Source organism: Vulpes vulpes, chromosome 1 (genome assembly GCF_048418805.1).
Source record: "Vulpes vulpes isolate BD-2025 chromosome 1, VulVul3, whole genome shotgun sequence".
Classification (NCBI taxonomy): Eukaryota; Metazoa; Chordata; class Mammalia; order Carnivora; family Canidae; genus Vulpes; species Vulpes vulpes.
In genome coordinates, this window is record NC_132780.1 from 132,140,413 (window position 1) to 132,161,166 (window position 20,754).

Sequence of the window (20,754 nt, forward strand, 5' to 3'; positions counted from 1 at the left end):
GGAGGCGAGAGGAAGGGATTCAATGCCCCAGCCTGGGCAAGCTCCACCTGTTCCCGAATACCCCCTCTCCCCGCAGGCTCCACCACTCAGAGGGCTCTGCCCTGGGAGTAGGTGGTTAGGGGTAAACACCTGGGAAGGGTAGGGGGATGCCGGGACGGGTGCTGCTGGCAGGGCTTCCCCAGTCTCAAAACTGGAGGGGGGGAGGCTGCAAGTTCACCCCAGTGATACCAATAGACCCCAGTCCCAGAAAGGACAGGGGCTCACCCAAAATTCCAGCGACCCCTCAGTGCTCTTTAAACCACACCCTTCTTCCCCTGCCTGCCCTTGGCAGGTGGTGGCCCACCCTGATGGGTCTCCTTTCCTATCCAAGGCCAGTTATTGAACCTCTGAGGAGAAGTGAGTTGACTGCCCCTGCTTATCAGGCTGGCACCGCCATGGTCCCACCATGGCCTCTGGTAGCCACTCTCTAGTATAAAATGGGCCCCACCTAGCTCTATTTTTTTTAAGATTGTATTTATTTATTTGAAGGAGAGAAGGAAGGGAGGGGTAGAAGGAGAAGCAAGACTCCCCAGGGAACCTGATGTGGGGCTCCATCCCAGAACCCCAGGATCATGACCTGAGCCGTAGGCAGACACCTAATCCACTGAGCCACCTGGGCGTCCTGCACACTTAGCCTCTTCAGGACAACTTTCAGGGGTTGCTTTGTGAGCTTCTGCTCTGTGCCCCTTAGTGGTAGATGCCACCCAAACCCATCTCATGAAATCCTCAAACAGACCTTAGCTGGAGGTATGGATTACATGGGAAAACACATGCCTCCAAGGGTGAGGGAGCTTGGTTACGTGACCCAAGCACTCTGTCAGCCAGCAGGTGGGGGGCAGGGGCAGGGGACTGGACGTGACCCCAGGTTCAGGCTCCACAGGCCACAGGCTCTAGGCCAGGGGTCTGCAGACTTGCTCTGTAGAGGGCCAGATATAAATATTTCAGGTTCACAGACCACATACCGTCTGTCACAGCCACCCAGCTCTGCAGACGTGGTACAAAAGCTGCCATAAACAGTATGTAAACAAAGGAACATGGCTGTGTGCCAACAAAACTTTATTTATGGACAGTGAAATTTTAATTCCATGTAATTTTCACACCACAATATATTATCTTTATTTTGATTCTTTTTCACATATTTAAATATGTAAAAACCATTCTTAGCTCACAGACCGTCCAAAAACAGGTGGTGAGCCAGACTGGGCCTACAGGCCATAGTTGGCCAACCCCTGATCTAGGCTTTAGGAACCTTCCAGATTCCCTGAGTATCCCAAAGGGCATGTTCCTGGGATATGATCCCTCCTGGGGCAGGGAGTTTGAAGTCCCACGATATGGTCTTATTGGAGGAGAGCTGGGAGGGCAAAAAATGAGGTGCCAGACCCTGTTTCACCAGAGAACCAAATGGTCACAAGCATGGCCACAATGAGGGACAGAAACGGGCTGATAGGCAGGATGTGATGCAGAGGCAGACAGAGGAAGGGGTGTAAGTGTAGAGAGACAGACAAGGAGTGGTACCACCGGTTCTTCCGCCATCCAGCTGACTTCAGGGCAAGGCATGGACAATCCACAATGGTGGCCAAGCTTCAGCACTGACGTTCTGGGACTTCAAGATAAACGAGAGAGAACAGACTCAGAAGGGGCTGAGAAGGTGGCTTTCTCTCCTCATCGTTCAGCTCTTTCATTCCATCAACAAGCATGTTCTGAGCATTACTAAGAGTGCCTTGTTTTTCAGTTTGGGACAAAGACTTGCAGCTGTCTTTGGAAATGACCCTGGCGGGTGTGTGTGTGTGTGTGTGTGTGTGAGGACGTTTCTGAGCTGCCTGGGAAATAAGAGTAAATAGAGGACATCCGTGTCAACAAAGCAGATAAGTAATCTCTTGAAGAAATCCCTGGGTGTTGGCAAAGCAAGTAATTTGGCAAAGCAAGTAATTTAACAAAGCCAGTACTAGGTAGAGGAAGCAGGAAGGTGTCCTCAAAGACTTCTGTAAAAGGCAATACTGATTGATGGGAGAGGGAGAACATTAGCTTTGGAACAGTGAAGTGAGTTTGCAATCTGGCCCCTGGTGGGGGCTCCCCCCTTGTCCCTGCCTCCTGCCTCAGCTTCCGCAGGAGGCTTTGAGGGGCGCGGGACAGGAGCTCCAATACCGCATCTTTGCAGCTGGGTGAAACAACCCAAGCCTCGGCTGTCCTGCCAGCCCTCCGGGTGGGGTCAGGGAGTAAGACCCAAGTGCCTCTCCTCTCACTCTGATCTGCAATCCTCAGAACTGCCAGCTCTGCCTGAAAAGTGTGCCCCCAAATCCAACCACTCCTCCCACCCTATGGGTGCCACACAGGACTGGAGGCTGGAGGAATGCAATAGGTTGCATGCAGCCAGAGCGCCCCTGTGAGAGCATTGGTCAGACTGCCTGCCTCCATGGTCTCACAGCCCTGTCATTCCTAGGGTGAATCCACATTTTTAGCATTTCCTAGGGTGAATCCACATTTTTAGCATGGCTCAAAATACCACAACCTCATGTCCGCTGCTCTCTACATACTCAGGCACCCCCAACCTCACTGGCCTCCTCCCTGTTCCCTCTGATCCCTCTTCCCCCAGATGCCCCCAGGCACCCCCCTCACTTCCAGCAGGGGTCCCCTGGCTACCTCCCTGACCTCTTCCTCACTGATTTTCCCTGCTTTTCACCCCCTGGCTAGTCTCCCTTTGCCCCCAGCAACTCGAGAGGGCCTCAGGTCTAGGGATTAACATGGCTCCCTGAGGATTCAGGGGGTCAGTGAAGGTGAATGGGAAAAAAAATCACATCTTTATTTTACTCATTTTGGGCTGAAATTTAACACTTGCTTCCATTGTGTCTGTTAGCAACAGACCATAGCAGTTGTCATGAAACCCTGTGGCTCTGTCACACATAGAAAGCACAGATAATTTCAAATCGTATTATAATTGCAGAACCAGTTTTGAAATACCATTTATGCTCAACCCTACTTCAAAGTGATGGTAGTTTTATTAGGCCCACTGCTCAATTGTATTATTTAGTGCATTAATAAAGAAGCTCATGTATTACTCCATCCCAATTTCTTAATATTTTGATAACTGCATTTTATATAATCAGTGTCCTCTGAATCCTATAACTTTTATTGTGTGGATGTATAAATGTTATTCCGAAAAGACGAAAAGACGTCCTTAGGCTTCTTCAGATGCCAGAGAGTCCACAGCATAGTGACAGTGAAGGGCCACCGTTCTAGAAGGTAAACTCTGTGCAGAGAGGGCCCAAAGCAAAGCAAGATATATGGATGGAAGGAAGGAAGGAAGTGAGGAGGAAGAAGGGAGGGAAGGAGGAAGGGTGGGAGGGAAGGAGGGAGTGAATACAGCACGAAAGTATAGCTTAGGGGCAGGAGCAGGGCCTGAGTCAAAGTGCCCTGGGTGAGCCCTGCTCACTAGCATGCTCAGCGCAGAGACTTGGTTTGTCATGAACCGGCCAGAGCCTCGATTTCTTCATCTGTAAGATGCACAGTCATACCTGCTTCATAGGGTCATTGTGGAGATAAAATAGTGTGCTTGGTACATGGCCTGGCACATGGTAAATGCTCAGTAAATTATAACATGGGCAGTTAGTTTAGTCAATGTTGTGGCTTCCCTAGTTCTAGGCTTTTGCCTGAGGGTCTGGCTCCTCAGCCAGGAAGGCAAAGGCATTCCACAGAGCTCTCCCCTCCACCCTGCAGATGTCCGAGAGCGGGCCAGGGCTGGGCCATGGGCAGGGTGTCCATTGAGGGTGGGCTGGGGGTCGTGCCTACACGGGTACTCTTGTCTGGGGGAGTGGGGTGGAATTCTAATCATGCTCCAAGGGGAAATCCTCCAAGACCCCAACTGGTGAGTCTGGAGGCAATTATGAGAGCAGCCAAGCCAGGAAGGCATCTGGGGCAAACCAGTAGGATAGGGGCTCCTGAGCTCCCTCCTCGCTGCCCTGCAGCCTGAGTTTCCATTTTACACTACAACGGTATCCTCTGAGAGGACAAAATCCTTGCCCTTCCTGCTCAGGGAGGCCTGGATTGGTCTCTCAGCTCCCTTGCCTGAGGCCCGAGGACCGAGGCCCTGCTTCCTGACCTTCTGCCCATTATAACACACAGGAAACGATAACCATGGGCAGAGTCCACTGTGGCGGACAGAGGTTACATTAGGACCCCACAAAGGGGGGCTGTGTGTATTCAGGGCTCTGCAGCAATGACAGATAATCTGCATTTATTGAGCTCCAACGTGGAGCCACATGTTTGACTCTGGACTTGTTAATCCTCACACATCTAGGAATAGGCGCAGCTGTCCCATGCAGAGAGGAGGAAGCCAGCGCCAGGAGTGAAGGCTGGTGTTCGTGATGTGGAAGTCTGTGCTCCCTCCCGAAGCACGAAGCACGCCTGGCAGAGAAGGGGAGGTGAGGACAGAGAGGAGGGCGTGAAGAGGAAAGAGAGTGCTGTCTTGAAGAAACTTGAAGTCTGGAGAGTCGGGCACACCGGAGGGGAGGCGGACTGGGGTGCTGATTCGGGAGACAGAGCTCTAGCCAGGAAAAGCAAGCTGGCAGCCACTCCGGAGCAACCCAGGAAGCCTCAGCTGGGCCGAGGAAGAAGGTAACTGCCAGCACATGCACATCTGCACTCTGGAGAGCCCAAGAGGCACTCAGCAAAGCCGGAGTGAGGAGGAGGCTCCTAGGGACACTGGGGAGATGCAGAGTCATGAACCCCACTACTCACCATCCTTGCTCCGCCAGGGATCTCAGCCCATCCTGACTCACACCATCCTCCCCTGAGTCCAGAGTTAAGACCCAGGGATAATCGGATGCATTAGAGTAGGCGTGAGGGTAGACAGGTAGGTGTAAGTTTCTGAGGGTTGGTTCCCTGATGTTGGGTAGCTGGAGAGCACAAGGCAAGAGGGTGCCTTGTCACTTTTGGTGGCTGGATGTGCGTGTGTATGTGTGCACAAGTGTGTGGTTCTGTGCATGTCTTCGTGCACGGGCCCCTTCCTGTGTTTGCATGTACATGTGCATGTGCTATGCGCATGTGTGTATGGGCATGAGCAAGTATTGAGTGTGGACAGTTGTGCAAATGTGCATGTACACGCGGTGGCAGGAGGGGTGTGGGCGCGTGTGCTGTGTCAATGCACGCGTATGCACGCATGTGTGCCCGTGCTAAAGAGCTCCACAGAGAGTACTCACAGAATGGCGAGAGGATCCCCGCTTTCCCATCATCCCCCACTGAAGCTGGCTGAGGAGGCTGAGCGGGGAAGGGAGGCCTGGGAAGCCATCTCCCAAAGGTGCCGCCATCAGCAGGGGAGGGAGGGAGGGAGGAAGCAGCACCTTATTTAAATGCAAATGACTGAAATACAACTTTCTGTATTAACATGCAAATTGCACTTCAGTCTCACACCTCCCAGTGCCAAAGCCACAGAACACTTTCAGGAATCAAAGCTGCAGGACCCCCAATCACCTGGGTTGGTGAGAGGCCCCACTTGCTGGATCTAGGAAGAAACAGGGGACAGAAGATGGGCCCTGGGTGGTCTTGAGATGCTGAGCCAGATGTTCATCCTGCCTCCAGGACTTCACGGGGAGGCCAGAAGTGGGGGGCCGGAGGTCTCGATTGCTGCCCCCATAGTAGACCAGGCTGGAGCTTGCTGTGGGTCGTCCACTGGCTCTCTGCCTGGCTGGGGCAACATGCTTTGTGGTTTCCTAATAAGCCGGGCTCCCGGTGATCCTGGAGCCCTCCTTTGGGAGATGGTAAGAATCGTTTGTCTACTTGCCAACCTGGTTCAACAGATCATGTCTTGGATGGTTGAATCCGGCTGCGGGGAACAGAGCGTCGCGGCCCACCCAGAGCCGCCTCCAGCCCTGAGCTCAGGCCCCAAGGCGGGCTTGACTCTCTCTTTGGCTCTGGAGCAGGCTGCCGGCACAGCTGCCCGGGTCACCAGGGGGGCTGCGATAGGGCCTGCTCCCCGAGCTGGGTCACCTGGCACCAGATCCTCTGGGAAGAAGGGCATCTTCCTCTTAACACGCAGACGCACTGGACTTACACCCTCTCCTAATCCAATCCTCCCACAGAGGGCGCCTTTTCCTAATTTGCACACAGTCGCGGTACAGGTGTGGGTTGGGGGGTGCCCTGAGACCTCGGCCTTCTCTCCAGCCCTTCTACACCTGCCTCTCAGGTCTTCCCTTCCCTCCCTGCTCCTTGGTTTCCCACCACCCCCATGTCTCTGCTCGGTTCCCTGCACCCCCTGCTTGCTCTGTGTCTTCCAGACATTATCCACCACCTCTCTGTACCCTCTCCCCGTGGGTCTCTTTTGTTTGTCTCCTGCCCTCCCTCATCGCCCCCCCCAGCCCGCCCGCCCCCCCAATCAGCATGACCTGGAGTCCTTACCTGCTGGGGCCTGGGCAGGTGCAGGCAGCCGAGGGAGGGCGGGCCAGGCCCTGGCTGGCTCAGGGCCCTCCTGGCACGTGCAGGGAGCCCAGGGCGTGGGGGAGGGTCCCGGCTGCTTCCATCTGCCAAGCTCCGCATTTAGGCAGTGGCAGCCGGGGCGCTGCGGGGGAAGCAGAAGACATCTTGGAGCTGCAGGGGGAGAGGGCTGCATTTCATCCACATAAATAGGCCTGTCTGTCTCCCTGGGGGCGGGTGACTTTCTGGGACACTTCTGATGTCCTGGGCTTCCCAGGAGAGCTCCACCCGTGGAGCAGGGGGCCTGTGATGAAACCCTCCACCCCCACCCCCCACCCCCACCCCACCCCAGGCCACGTGCCTCGGGGCCAATGCCTTGGGCAGTCCTGGCCTCTTTCAAGCATCCCCTTGGTTGCCAGAGACCCAGCACCACAGGCCCCGTGGGTCACAGCTGGGTCACGGCGTGAGCCCCTCTTCCTTGATGTCACCCCCAAATCACTCCCCCCTGATCTCACCAAGCCCAGGGTTCAGGAAGGCTACTCTTGGGGGACTTTGAGGACACTGCCGCCTCATGGAGATCCCCACCTCTCTGTGAGCTGGGGCCAGGCACAAGAAATGACAAAAGATTTTGGCGAGAGACACAGATGGCTCCTGGCTCTTGCCATGCTGGCCTCACCCTCCTCGGCATGGCTCTGCCTGGACCTGGCTCTGTCCACTCGGGGGGCGGGGGGAAGACCCTCATGCACATGCACACCACACTACGCCACCCCCCTTTTGCTGTCTACTATTTCTTTTTTTTTTTTCTGTCTACTATTTCTGAGTGTCAGTGCGGACTTTGTCAGACCCTGCTACCCTGTCAACACGGCAGAGGAAGGAGACCGCCTGGGAGCTCCCAGAGAACAGGGACTGCTCCTCCCATCAGGCTCGTGGAGGTTCCCTGCCTCTGTCCTGAGAGTGGAGTTGCCTTCATAGAAGGTGGTCCTGCTGGCCCGCTGATGGTGTCCCTTGGGATTCTGTCTCAAGAGCCTGATGTGTCCTTGAGAGTCCGGGGCTGGAGGGGGAGGGGCGTGGAGGGGACAGGACGCCTGGGTGGCTCAGTGGTTGAGTGTCTGCCTTCAGCTCAGGGAGTGATCCTGGGGTCCTGGGATAGAGTTCACATCGGGCTCCCAGCAGAGAGCCTGCTTCTCCCTCTGCCTGTGTCTCTGCCTCTCTCTCTTTCTCTCTTGGTGTCTCTCGTGAATAAATAAATAAAATCTGAAAGAAAGAAAAAGAAAGAGAAAGAAAGAAGAAGAAAGAAAGAAAGAAAGAAAGAAAGAAAGAAAGAAAGAAAGAAAGAAAGAAAGAAAGAAAGAAGAGAAAGGCTCTGGGGGGCCCTTGAGGGCTCTGGGGGCTGGTGGTGTTCACCCAGACCCTGAGACCTCAGGCCTAGAATGTTCTTAGGAGGGTTTTGCTTAGGAGAGAGGCACTGGGAGGCCAGAGCCTGTTCCCCACCCCCACTTCCAGCCACTGGCGTCAGTTGGGTGTGAAGGGAAGACCAGCCAGGCAGTGACCAGGGGCCCTCCCTCACCCTGGGGAAATAGGTTCAAACGTCCACAGAGGAGGAGGCGGGAAGTCTTGGGACAAGCTGACAAGAGGCTGAGGATCCCTCTGTGCCCGGTGGGTGTGGAACAGTGTGGATCATGTAGGACAGAGAGCTTGGGCTCTGGAGCCACTGGACTTTGCACTCACTAGCTCTGTGATGATGGAAAAGGCACTTAACCCCTCTGAGCCTCTCTTCCTCTGAGGGGACTCATAAGAGGACCTGCATCATGGGGATGACATCATACAGCAAGGACTGTCCCTAGGCAGAAGCCCCCGGGGCTCCTCTTTGGATGATTCTTGGGCTGGAAGAGGCCCCGCCGGCCTCGTAGGGTGCTCCTGCTAAGCAGCGAGAAGGTGCTTTGCTATGGGCTGACCATATGCCCCAGGCCCTTTCCACTCTGCACCTGCCCACTCCGTGTCAAGCCAGGGACCTCTGAGCACTATTGACAGGGCAGCGCCATCCTCCTACTTGGCCGCCCTGCGGCAGCCCGGCCAGCCAGGACTAGAAGCCCCTGGTGGGGCAACTGCGGGCTTGCTCAGCACCTCTCCCAGAGGCCCCTAGAGGGCTGGAGCCCTGACGGCCCACGGCACCACCTGCCAGCCTCCCAGCCTCCCAGCCTCTCCTGGGATCCCCTCTCAACTAAACTTGAGCGTAATTGGATTTGAATTCTTATCTCAGGGCCTGCCTCTGGGGGACCCCAAACTAAGAGTTTCACATGGTTGTGAGCCAGCTCTCCCTACAACCAAGTGACTCAGAGGTTGGAACTGGGACAGAGGGCTCCTCCTTCAGGGGCTCTGAGGGGCCCAGGCGAGGGCTTTAAGGAGATGCTTTGTGACCAGGCTCTGCAGACTTCTGCTGCCTTTGGTGCTGTGTCAAGAGCCATCTTCTCTCATGTTCTCGCTTCACATGTCAACATTCTTTTATCAGCCCTTGTAAAGGAGGCTGACAGCAGCATGCGGTAGCAGCGAAGTCATGCTCAGTTCTTGAGGAGGTAGAGTCAGAAAACTGGAGGATTACTAACATACACTAGGTGTGATGTCTTATTTACTCTCATGACAACCCTGGAAGCAAGGCTGCCACATACAGTTGGGCAGGTTGTTCACTGCACAAGAGCATCTGGCCAAGAGGACAGCAGATGCTCTTCCTATCAAGCAGCATACCTGGCCTATATCTGTGACCCTTCGGGTGGTGAGGGGAAGAAGAGGAAAGCTTTTCATAATTTGGAAACTGAGGCACAGAGCCCTTAAGTAATTTGCCCAAGATTCTCAGCATGTAAGAGGTCTAGTTAACTAAAGCTCTAATTCCAGGAATTCTGACTTCAGAGCCTCCACTCCTTACTATACTACTTCACACAGCCTTGGCAGGCTGAGCCAGTAAGGACAGCTGGAAAGTTGCGGGGAGGGGTTTGACTCTTGGGGGCCAAGTCAGTCCTGAGACATGGGGACTCCAAAGAACCAAGGAAAGACAGTCCTCTCCCCTCAGCTGACCAGGGCTCTGGGGGCCGAGCCTGAGCTCCCTGCCACGACGGATGAGGCCATAGCGAAAAGCAAGGAGACTGGACTTCTGTGGCTTTGTGATCCTGAGCAAGTCACCTCACCTCACACAGCCTCAATTTTCGCCTGTAAAATGGAGTCTAGATGTTCCATCCTGCCTGTCTTGCTGGCTAGGATTAAGCCAGATGTTTGAAGGATTTCAAAGGGAAGGAGGTATTCTCCAGGCCTAAAATCACACCGAGAATTGCCTAAGTTAAAGCTCAATACATATTTGCCATCTGCTTAATACAACCATTTTTCCCGGGTCTGTCTGTGGGGACCCCCCCAAATCCCTGCACTCACTGCCTGAGAGCCCGTCTTTCCACGGCCTGCCTTCTCCGACAGTAGCAGAGCCTGAATGCCAGGGTGCTCCTGGCTAATGACTCAGCCTCCGTAACGAGTCCAAACATCTGGCTGACAAAGGGCACGGCTGGCTCCCAAAGTGACTGCTTCTGCACAAATATGTTCTTAATATTCAATTAGTATTTATCCACCACGAACAACAATTATGCCACTGACTCTCAATGAAGTGCCTGGTTAATTAATTAACGGCGTCTTGAACGTGCTGGCAGTATTTCTCTGTGAGTGCAACAGTTAATAGCGCAGTGACGCCAGGAGGACCCGGGGGCTGGCGGGGGCGCCCTGGATTCCCCGGGCCCCGGATGTGAATCTGGAGTTGAGCATGTGTCACACAAGCCATCTTCTGGTGTTAACACACACACACACACACACACACACACACACACTGGGATGTGCTGCAAGCCACTTAAGCCCTTCCCACCCAGCCTGTCTCTTCAGTAGCAGGTGGGCCAGGGGGTCACCAAGGCTCCCTGGAGTCCTGAACGCATGGGTTCCATCTGTGCTGCTCAGATCTGCGTTGATCCTCGTATCTCCATCTCCACACACAAGGACCACCTCAGTCCACCCGGCCCCACCTGGGGGAGGGGAGGCACTGCTAACCACACCCCCTGCACCTCTTTCCTCTCCACCCATCCCCTGCCCCTGCTCCCTCCATGCGTGTTCCCCAGAGCTATGTCCCCCTTCTGCTTCTGTTTCTGTCCTCTGGTTTCTCCCAGCCTCCTGGTCCAGCCCCTCCGCTAGCAGTCTCCAGGTCCCTAATGCCTCCTCTCTGCCCCCACCTTCCTCAGAGTCTACTGAGGGCACAGAGTGTGCAGACCGAGCTGCCTGAATTCATCCTGGCACTCCACTTACTAGCTGTGTGACCCCAAGGCCCCGTGCCTCAGTTTCCCTACTTCCAGAAAGCAGATACTCACATGGGAATGAACATAGCTTCCACTGCATTAGTCGGGGGTGGGACTAAACTGCCATAATCAACCCAAAATGTAATGGGTGAAACTCCACAGCTGCTCCAGGATGCGGGATGTGTTCTTAAACTAACAGCTCTTGTGTTGGCCTTGGGACCCCCACCTGCTCCGTCATGCAGAGGAGCCGCTCTCCTGGGCTAGTTCTGCGGTGAGTGTGGGTGTCATTCCCACCAGCTCTTCCAAAGACGGGGTCAGCACCTGAAGGCCTGAGATAGGGGAGCCAGCAGGGGGGCTTCGGGAGTGCTCTAGGCAAGAGATGGCTAACAGCTTGAACCAGGGCTGTGGCTCAGGCTGCAGATTTGACAATAGATTTGGAAGACAATTCTGAAGAGTCCACTTGGCTCACTGATCTCCTGGTGGTAGATGAGGCGATTAAAAATGACCCTAAATATCCTAGTCTGCATGGCTGGGAGAAGACGGAGCAAGCCAGTGGTCAAGATAGGGAAGAAGGAAGGAAGAGCAGGAATAGGGAGGAAGGTAAAGATTTTGAGTTGGCCCACTGGCTTGAGGACCTGGGGGGCATTCAGATGGAGGTGTCACCAGTAGGCGGGTGCAGACTGGAGTCTGGAGTGTAGGGGGGAAGACTGGGAGGTGCTGGCCCAGAGGTGGGGATTCCAGCCTTGGGGCGGGGAGTAGGAGATGGATGGGAGGCTGTAGGCTGAGGGAAGAAGGAGGTCCCAGGGTAAACTGACAAACCCTGACATTTAAGGGGCAGACGGTGGGAAAGCAACTCAAGGAGAGGTCTGAGAAGACAGGAAGGGAATGGGCCAAAGATGTCACCTCACAGTGATGGCAGCAGGGTCATGGAAAGCCACCAGCAGTGTTAGACTGGGTCAGATGGTGTTAGACGCCTCTAGGAAGTCAAGGAAGTCACAGGCACCAGGACAAACCTTCCCATCCTATTAAGAGGCTACTTGTAGCCAGCAGCCTCCTGCATACAAGGCTGAAATGAAATGTTACCATTATCTCAGTTTCCTCAAGGGTTTACTTACAAATTTGGCTCCTCAGTGGGCTTCTTGAGAAAATTGTCAATATAAGATAGAAAGCAGAAGCTACATTGTGAGGGACTGAGGAGCGGGTGGGAGTCCTGGATTGGAGAGAAAGCTGCTCTTTCCTCAAGTGTGCAGGGTATCGGGAAGGGGAGAGAGTAGGAACAGGAGGCAGGGCCAAAAGCCAGGCACCACTTTCTCTTGGTGGGGAGGAGGATGAGAGCAGAACTGGAGACCAGGAGGAGGGGGAGATTGAGGAGGTGCTCCCTCCCCTCCACTCCTACCTTCACCCAGACTGGGAACAACCACGCTGGCCAGTCTCCCTCTCCCAGTGCACCCTGGAGGCAAATCAGAGTGAGCTCAAGCCCACCACACCACACCTCTCCCTGACTCCGAATCACTCACTGGCTCTCCATGGCCCAAAACAAGGTCCCTGACTCCTTGCACTCCCACTCAGAGCCCACCCCAATCTCCCCACTGCCTATCTTCCCAACCATTTGCCCTGCTCCTTCTAACTGAAAAGCACGCTGCTGCAGCCAAACCACTCTGGCTTGATTTCCTCCAGATAGGCCAGTCCCTCATGCCTGTGAAGAAGCTATTTTTGACTCCTGAACACTTGTTTGAGTTCCCCTGATAGTTTCAGGAATGTGGGGAAGCAAAAAGGTTTGACCCTTTGAGAAGCCGAACAGTTACACCCACCCAACAGCTATGGGGCACCCACCTTCTGCTGAGGGGGCTCAGGGAAGGAACCCTCTTCCCCTGAAGCCAAAGCCAATCACAGCTAGCCCATTGCTTCCCTTCGATTTAAAGGTGAGCATGTGACCCAGTTTAGGCCAATAAGTCATGAAGAGAAGTTTGTGGAGGGATTCTGGGAAAGCTTTGGCTCCCTGATGAAAAGAAAGCCCTGTGCTAGAAGAGGAACTCTGCTTTTCTGCTTTTGGATAGAGAGTTGTGAGCATGTGATGTGGCAGCCACTTTGTGACCATGAGGGGAAACATAGCTGACACACAGAGAGTAGCTGAATGGAACAATGAGCAGAAATGAGGGCCAAGATAATGTGCTGAGCCACTGTACTACCCTGGATCGATATGCTCAACCTCCTGATATCTTGTTAAGCAAGCTACTTTGGCCTCCTTTGTCAAATTCAGAAGAAAGAGAAGGAGAAGACCCATCTCATAGGGTTGCTATGCAGAGAAAAGCAAACCCTTAGCTATACATGACTGCAAATACACCTGGAAATATCGGTGTTAAATAAATAAAAATAGTAAAATAATGAGCCCCTTTGAATTGGCTTTTCTGACACTTGGATGGTGAAGAATGAGCTCCTTCAACAGAAGGCAGGGGCTAAAAAGCTGACACAGAGGAACCTATATGGGGTGGAGGGTAAATGTGCAGACTTGGAAGGATCTGGAGCCTCAGAGCCTCTGGCTTATCTAGGGGGATGGCTGGCATCTGCGTGGTCTGGTGGGGGGCACACCCCCTCATCTCTAGCAGTGCCATCACCCCACATACACAATCTTGGCTCGAAGGGCCAAATGTAAGTCCGTTACAGAGGGAATAGAGTGTGAACAGGGAGCAGAGCAGGATGTCCTGTCGCCGAGGAGCACCTGGAGGTGAGGCTCTGTGCACCACAACTCCCCTTGGGGACCATCTAAGGGCCAGTTCCCTAACTAGACATGCCCTCCCCAATCGTGCTGTGAAGATCCACACCTATCCCCTGGTAAAACTGTAGCGTTGGTGGTTGAAGTGTTGAGCACTTCAGTGTCTTGATACCAGCTGTCTGAAGGCCAGGTGGCATCCCTGACTCTCCTAGACTTTGAGTCTCCTGCCCTGATTCTGTGAGCCAAAGCTTACCCTTCCCAGGCTGGCTTTGCAGCCCTGTGACCTGGGCAGCCTCCCAGGCCCCACACACGGCCTAATGTCCTGCTGTTGCTGCCTTGAAATTACTGATTTTCCAATAAGGGACCCCATCAGGTCCTATAAATAATGGAGCCAGCCCTGCCCTTCATCCAAGCTGCCTGCACTGGGGTCTCTGTTCTTGCCGCCACGGACCCAAGTGCACAGACGTCCCTCCCCTGGTTCCAGCAGGTGCTGCCCTCAGTCGTGGCCACCTGAACACCTCCCCTCCCCCGCCCTGGCACAGCCTCGCAAGCACCCCTCCCCACCATCACCTCCTGGGTTCAGATTCAACGTCCTGGCCTGGAGCACTGGCTGTTATCGTCCCTAACCAGTCTCCTGGCTTCAGGCCTCTCCCTCCTCTGCACAGCAGCCACCAAGATCTTTCTAAATTACAAATCGGATCATGTCCCTCACCTGCTTATAGCATCTCAGGGGCTCCCAGCAGCTTAAGCTATAAATTCCAAGCCCCTGTGGCCTAAGGCACAAAGCATTTCCTGGTCCAGCCCCTGACTATGTATCGAGAAATCATCCCAAGCCATGCGCTCCCGGCTCCCGCAAGCCTCCCTCCACCCGTACTCGCAGCATCTCTTTTGATGCCCAGAAGGGGCCCTTCATGCCCTGTGTCTCTGCACACGCTGTTTCTGCTGCTGAGTGCTCTGTCTCCAGTTCTTCATCCAGCTAACTCCTGACACCTTCAGAACTCAAGTGCCACCTCCTCCAGAAAGCCTCCCCCTGTGCCCACAGCCCGGAGGGCCTCTCCGCATGGTGGCCTTAATGGTCCACTTGTCTCCTCCCCGTGTCCTTGGCATCCAGCACAAAGCCTCTGGGTGCAGCGGTGAGGGGGGGCAGCGCGAGGGAGGGCTAACCCCCGGGGCGCCAAAAGCCACTCCTCCTCTCTGGACCTCAGTCCTCCTGTTCCTTCCTTCAGCAACATGCCCTGAGCACCCTCTGTGCCAGGCGCTGAACAGGCACCTGCCCTGCAGCCGACATCCAACCAGACCCAAACCCCAGCCTCAGGGAGGGAGACAGGCAGGAGGGGTGACAAGCATGAATGATGCACAGTGAATGAACACCCATGACAACATCCCCTGGAAGCATGCAGAGAAGACAGTCCATGGTAGGTCAGAGAGGGATGGGGGTGCTGCCCCACAGCGGTGCCCAGGAGGGCCTCTCTAGCAAGGGGACTCTCCTGAAGGAAGTGAGGGGTGTAGAGGGTAGAGGGGTTCCAAATAGAAGGCCAGGGAGGGCAAAGGGTGAGTCCCAGCAGTGTGGCCAGGGCAGCACGAGTGAGGGGAAGGATGGAAGATGGATGAGGTCAAGGAGGAACATGGGGGTGGGTCAGGGGTCGATAGGCTGTAGCGGAAACCCCGCCCAAGCCCCCCCCCCACTTTGCCCTGAAGCCCACCCCCCACTCCCATCCACCTACTCTGGCTTCTCTCTCTCTCCTTCAATGAACAGCTTCATCCTTCCAGGCCTCCTGCCCCTTGCCCCTTGGCTTTTCCATCACCCCCAGACCCCCTCAACACAGCGTCTCCTTCCTTCCCCCTGGGGCAACCCCCAGTGATCCCCTCACTTCCCTGCCTGTTGACTGACCCCCTCCATCCCTGTAATGATGGTTTGAGCACCCTGCTCCATCGCCCACCGGCCCTCCTGGGATTCTAGCCGCAGCCAGCTCCACACTGAAGCATCCCACTGGAGCCCATCCACTCTCTGGGCCAGGGGGCAGGGGTGGGTCTCCGGCAGCCGGCAGACATAGCGCCCGAAGGGGTGGAGGTCAATACCCCAGAGGCAACCTTGTTCATGGGAGATGGGGGTAGAGGGATAATGTCCCTGCGAGGGACAGTACTGAGATACATTCTACGTGTTCCTCTGGGGTTCCCGAAGGAGCTACCTCCCATTGCCCACAGCTGGTGACCAGCTCAATAATCCTGTCCCACCTTAGCTCTCACTCCTTCCACTCCCTCATTCTTATTTATTTCCTGGGATCGCCTCACAGACAAACCAGTCTCCAAGCTAAACTTGGAGTTTAACTTGTACCAAGTCTTGTCTCGGGCTCTGCTTTCACGGAACACAAATGAAGCCAGTTTTTGTGGTTACATAATGGAGAAGGGGTCCTTCCTCCCGGCCAAGGGCACACGTGCCACCAGCCACCCGTGCAGTATAATTTCTCCCCTTTTCTGGAGACTCTCCACAATCCAGCTACCAGTCGCTCCCCTACGTTCACTTATTCTCTCTCTCCCATCATTTATGTTTAAACACAGCCGAGTTTCCTGTCCAAAGGAAAAATGAAACATTCTTCAACCCCATTTCCTTCTGGCTTCTAAGAACTCATCTTGCTCCACCTCTCAGGTGGGTTTGGCACCACTGCTCACTCCCTACACCTTGAGACACACTCTCTGCTGGCTTCCCTCCTTCAGATACCTCTTCTCAGCCTCCTCTGCCAGGTCCTGCTCCTAGAGGAGAGGTCCTGGTCCTCCTATCCTCACACTGTGCTCTCTGTCTGGGGGACCCCGCAGACATTTGCACCTGTGTGTGTCCAGCCCAGCTGCTCTCTCAGGCACACACCCAGAGATAGCCAAGCACCTGCCTTTTGCCCCCACTATCATGTCTCAAAGGTACAAAAAATCAGTACATCCCATACTGCCCACTGTATCTCAACCCACTCCTTCTAGGTTCCCCATCTTAGCGAGGGTGCTAATCTCCATCCAATGATGCACAGATCACATGCTGCCCTGGAGCCATCATGACTCCATTCTATCTCTCAATCAGGTCCCATTCATTACCACATCCTCTGGATTTCACCTCCTAAATCTTTATGGATCAGTCTACTTGCACGTGTTTCATCACTACCACCCTTCATCCTGGGCACCTTCACTAAAAATAACATCCTAACCAAGGTTACCAGATAAAATGCAGGATGCCCAATAAAATTTGAATTTCATATTTTTTAAAAAATATTTTTAAAGTATAAATATATCCCAATATTGCATGGGACATACTTAAAATGAACAATTTTTCATTGCTTATTTGAAATTCAAATGTATTTTTAAATGTTCTTTTTTAGTTAACATTCTATGAAATTCTCATAGTATTTCAAGGATCATCTTGTATTTTTATTTGCTAAATCTGGCAATCCTAATCTTCACTGATCTCCCTGCAACCCTACACTGTGGCCAGATGACCTTGTTCAAACAAAATTTGCTGAGTAGTCAAAATGTTAAGTATATGTATGTAATTGCTAGATCCACCACTTTAAAAAAAATATATATGTGGTATGTCTGGGTGGCTCCGTGGTTGAGGTCTGCCTTTGGCTTGGGTCATTATCCTGGGGTCCTGGGATCAAGTCCCACAGTGGACTCCTTACAGGGAGCCTGCTTCTCCCTCTGCCTACATTTCTGCCTGTCTCTCTGTGTCTCTCATGAGTAAATAAAGTCTAAAAATATATACGTAATGTACAACATAGTGACTATAGTTAATAATACTGGATTTTATATTTGAAGGTTACTAGAGAGTACATTTTAAAAATTCTCATCTCAAGAAAAAATTCGTGGGGATCCCTGGGTGGCTCAGAGGTTTAGTGCCTGCCTTCAGCCCAGCATGTGATCCTGGAGTCCAGGGATCGAGTCCCACGTCAGGCTCCCTGAATGGAGCCTGCTTCTCCCTCTTCCTGTGTCTCTGCCTCTCTCTCTTTCTCTCTCTGTCTCTCATGAATAAATAAATAAAATCTTTAAAAAAAAAAAACAAGAAAAAATTCGTGAGTATGCATAGTGACTATGCATGGTGACGGATGTTAACTAGATTTATTGTGGTGATCACTTCCCAATATATACAAATATTGAATCAATATGTTGTACACCTGATACTAATATTACATATAAATCATATTTCCATTTTTAAAAATAATAATTAAAATAAAATTTTCTTTTTGAGAAAAAATCTAAGTACAGAAAATTCTGTTAAAGAAGAAAATGTTATTAATGGCAACAACTTAAATTAGTTATTATTATATTGAGTGGGGGATCCCTGGGTGGCTCAGCAGTTTAGCCCCTGCCTTCAGCCCAGGGTGTGATCCTGGAGTCCCAGGATCGAGTCCCATATGAGGCTCCCTGAATGGAGCCTACTTCTCCCTCTGTCTATGCCTCTGCCTCTCTCTCTCTGTGTCTCTCATGAATAAATAAATAAAATCAATATAATGTATATTATATTGAGTGCCCATTGTGTGCCAGAAATGCCTGGAAAATGAAATGTTCTGTTTAACCAAATAGTCTGATTAGTCAAATTATCATATATAATATATATCTCTTGACATCACTATTTGCAAGGATATAACAATATAAGCAGCAGTAAGATTGAATTCAGCACTTTGAGACCATATGATGTTTCAGAGTTACCACCATAAAATATTTTAGGAGCACAAAAACATTAACATAGAATCTGGAAAGTACATATGACTGAATGCCAAGGACACAAGAGTCAGGTCCTGATCTCATTCTTACCTTGTTGTTGGATTTGAGCAAATCATTTTACTTCTCTCTGTTGCAGTTTCCTCCTCTATGAAATGAGGGGCTACACTAAATGAGCTCTAAAAGCTCTTCTGGCTCTGATTCAATCACCTTATAGTGTGATAGATTGAAGAAGTGCTGCCTCATGGTGTTTCTGTTGAGAAAATGCTGAATATACTAGTTTCTACTATAGTTCTATAAAAATGAAAAACCTGTAACTTCGTATCTTTGAGGGAAAAAGATTTATCATCATTGGACCTGAGAAAATACAGTCAATTTATTTTGATTCTGGAAGAATGGAAATGGATTAAGAGATTTTTATAGGGCCCAAGAAATCCAAGTATAGAGCAGATATTAGATGTCATTAATTCCAAGGGCATAGGTCCCTAAAAAAAAATCTTCAGGATCTACTGAAGCCAACATCTATGAGATGGGATGCCAGAGTCTGAAGAAGAAGTTTTAAGCAGAGCACCTTCTTCCTAGTTCAGAGAAATTCAGGTGGATCCAGTTCCTTGAAGGCATGCACATAGTAAAATATTACAATGTGTTTTCAGGTGGTAACTTCTGTTTCTCTCAAAAGTCTAAAAAAATGAGAATCTTGACAGATTATGTATTAGATTTAGTTTGAATTGTCTCAAGGAGTTGTGAAAACTTGAGAAAATAATTTAGAATCTACTCAGTCTTCCGAAGGTAAAAGGGAAAAAAAAGTATACCAGGAGATAACAGTAAAAAAATAAACATAACAAATCCTCAATAAATAAAATAGAATACAGAACAATAGTCAAATGATCCACTGAAAGCATAAAAGGGGAAATAGAGGAACTAATAACATAGGGAACAAATGGAAAGCAAATTATAAAATGGAAGTTCTAGGGGTACCTAGGGGTGGTGCAGTTGGTTGAATGGCTGACTCTTGGTTTCAACTCAGGTTGTGATCTCAGGGTCATTGGACCAAGCTCCTTGTTGGGTTCTGCACTCAGCAAGTAGTCTGCTTAAGATTTTCTCTCCCTCTCCCTTTGCCCCTCCCCATTGTGCTCACTCTCTCTCTCTTCTCTCTAAAATAAATAAATAAATAAATAAATCTTCTTTTAAAAAGGAAGTTCTAATCCAATTATATCAATAATTACATTAAATGCATACGATCTAAATATATCAATTAAAAATCAGAGATTATCAGAATGAATAAAAAACTAGCAAGAGTCAACAATATGTTGTCTCTAAAAAACCCACTTTATAATAGATAGTTAATAGTAAAAGGGTGGAAAAAGATATACCTTGTAAACAGTAAGCAAAAGAAAACTACAGTGGTTATTTTAATAACAGGCAAGATGGATTTCAGAGTAAGGAAAATTATCAGCAATAAAGAGAGGCATTTTATACTGATAAAATGGTCAATTCACCAAGAAGACATAACACTCCTAAATGTGTATGCACCTAACAACAAAGCTTTAAAATACACGAAGCAGGGAGATCCCTGGGTGGCTCAGTGGTTTAGCACCTGCCTTTGGCCCAGAGCGTGATCCTGGAGTCCCGGGATCAAGTCCCACATTGGGCTCCCTGAGTGGAGCCTGCTTCTCCCTCTGTCTATGTCTCTGCCTCTCTCTCTGTGTGTCTCTCATGAATAAATAAATAAAATCTTTAAAAAAAAAATACATGAAGCAAAAACTAACAGAATGGAACAAAAAAAATAGAAAAATTTGGGTGGAGATTTCAACAATTCTCACAGCATTTGATAGAAAAAGTATACAGATTAATAAGGATGTAGAACTGAACAACACCATCAACAAACTGGATCTAATTAACATTTTTAGGACCCAACCATCAACAGCTAAATATGCATTCTTTTCAAGTGCACATAGAACATTCACCAGTATAGACCATACCCTGGGTCACAAAACAAATGTTAACAAATTTTAAAAGTTGAAGTTATACAAAGTATATTTATTCTCCAGCCATAATGAAATTAAATTAAAGTCAATAACAAAAAGACAACTGGTAAATTTCCAAACACTGGAAATAAAACAACACACTTATAAATAATCTACAAGTCAAAAAGAATGTCTCAAGAACATTCTAACTGAACAAAAATTAAATTACAAGTCAAAATTTGTGACATGTGGCTAAAGCAGGGCATAGAGGGAAAGTCATAGCTTTAAAACTGTTTACATTAGAAGGGTCTCAAAACATCAATCCAGTTCCATCTTGAGAAACTACAAGACTGGGGGTGAGGGCAGCAGAGGGGAAAATATACCCAAAGCAAGCAGAAGGAAGGAATTAAGAACAGAAAGCCATGAAACTAAAAATAGAAAAAGCAATGGAAAAAATCAGTAAAACAAAAAGTTGATTATTTGAAAACATCAATAGAATTAAAAAATAACTAGCCAAACTGACAAAGAACAAAGGAGAGGGCACAAATTATCAATATCAGTAATGAAAGATAAATGTCACTACAGACTCTGACATTAGAAGGATAATGAAAAA

General features: G+C 50.7%; 1 protein-coding gene across 1 annotated transcript in view; it reads right to left on the reverse strand.

Annotated features, from left to right (window-relative positions):
* Positions 1–1,078: 1,078 nt before the first annotated feature.
* The window catches only part of GRM4 (glutamate metabotropic receptor 4), a 177,397-nt gene continuing 157,721 nt past the window's right edge, over positions 1,079–20,754 (reverse strand). The window contains exons 10-11 of the mRNA XM_072730306.1: positions 6,430–6,589; positions 1,079–1,642 (exon numbers count right to left, since the gene is read on the reverse strand). Coding sequence (XP_072586407.1) covers positions 1,623–1,642; positions 6,430–6,589 — 180 coding nt within the window. The 3' untranslated portion in view covers positions 1,079–1,622. The remainder of the gene's footprint in view (positions 1,643–6,429; positions 6,590–20,754) is intronic.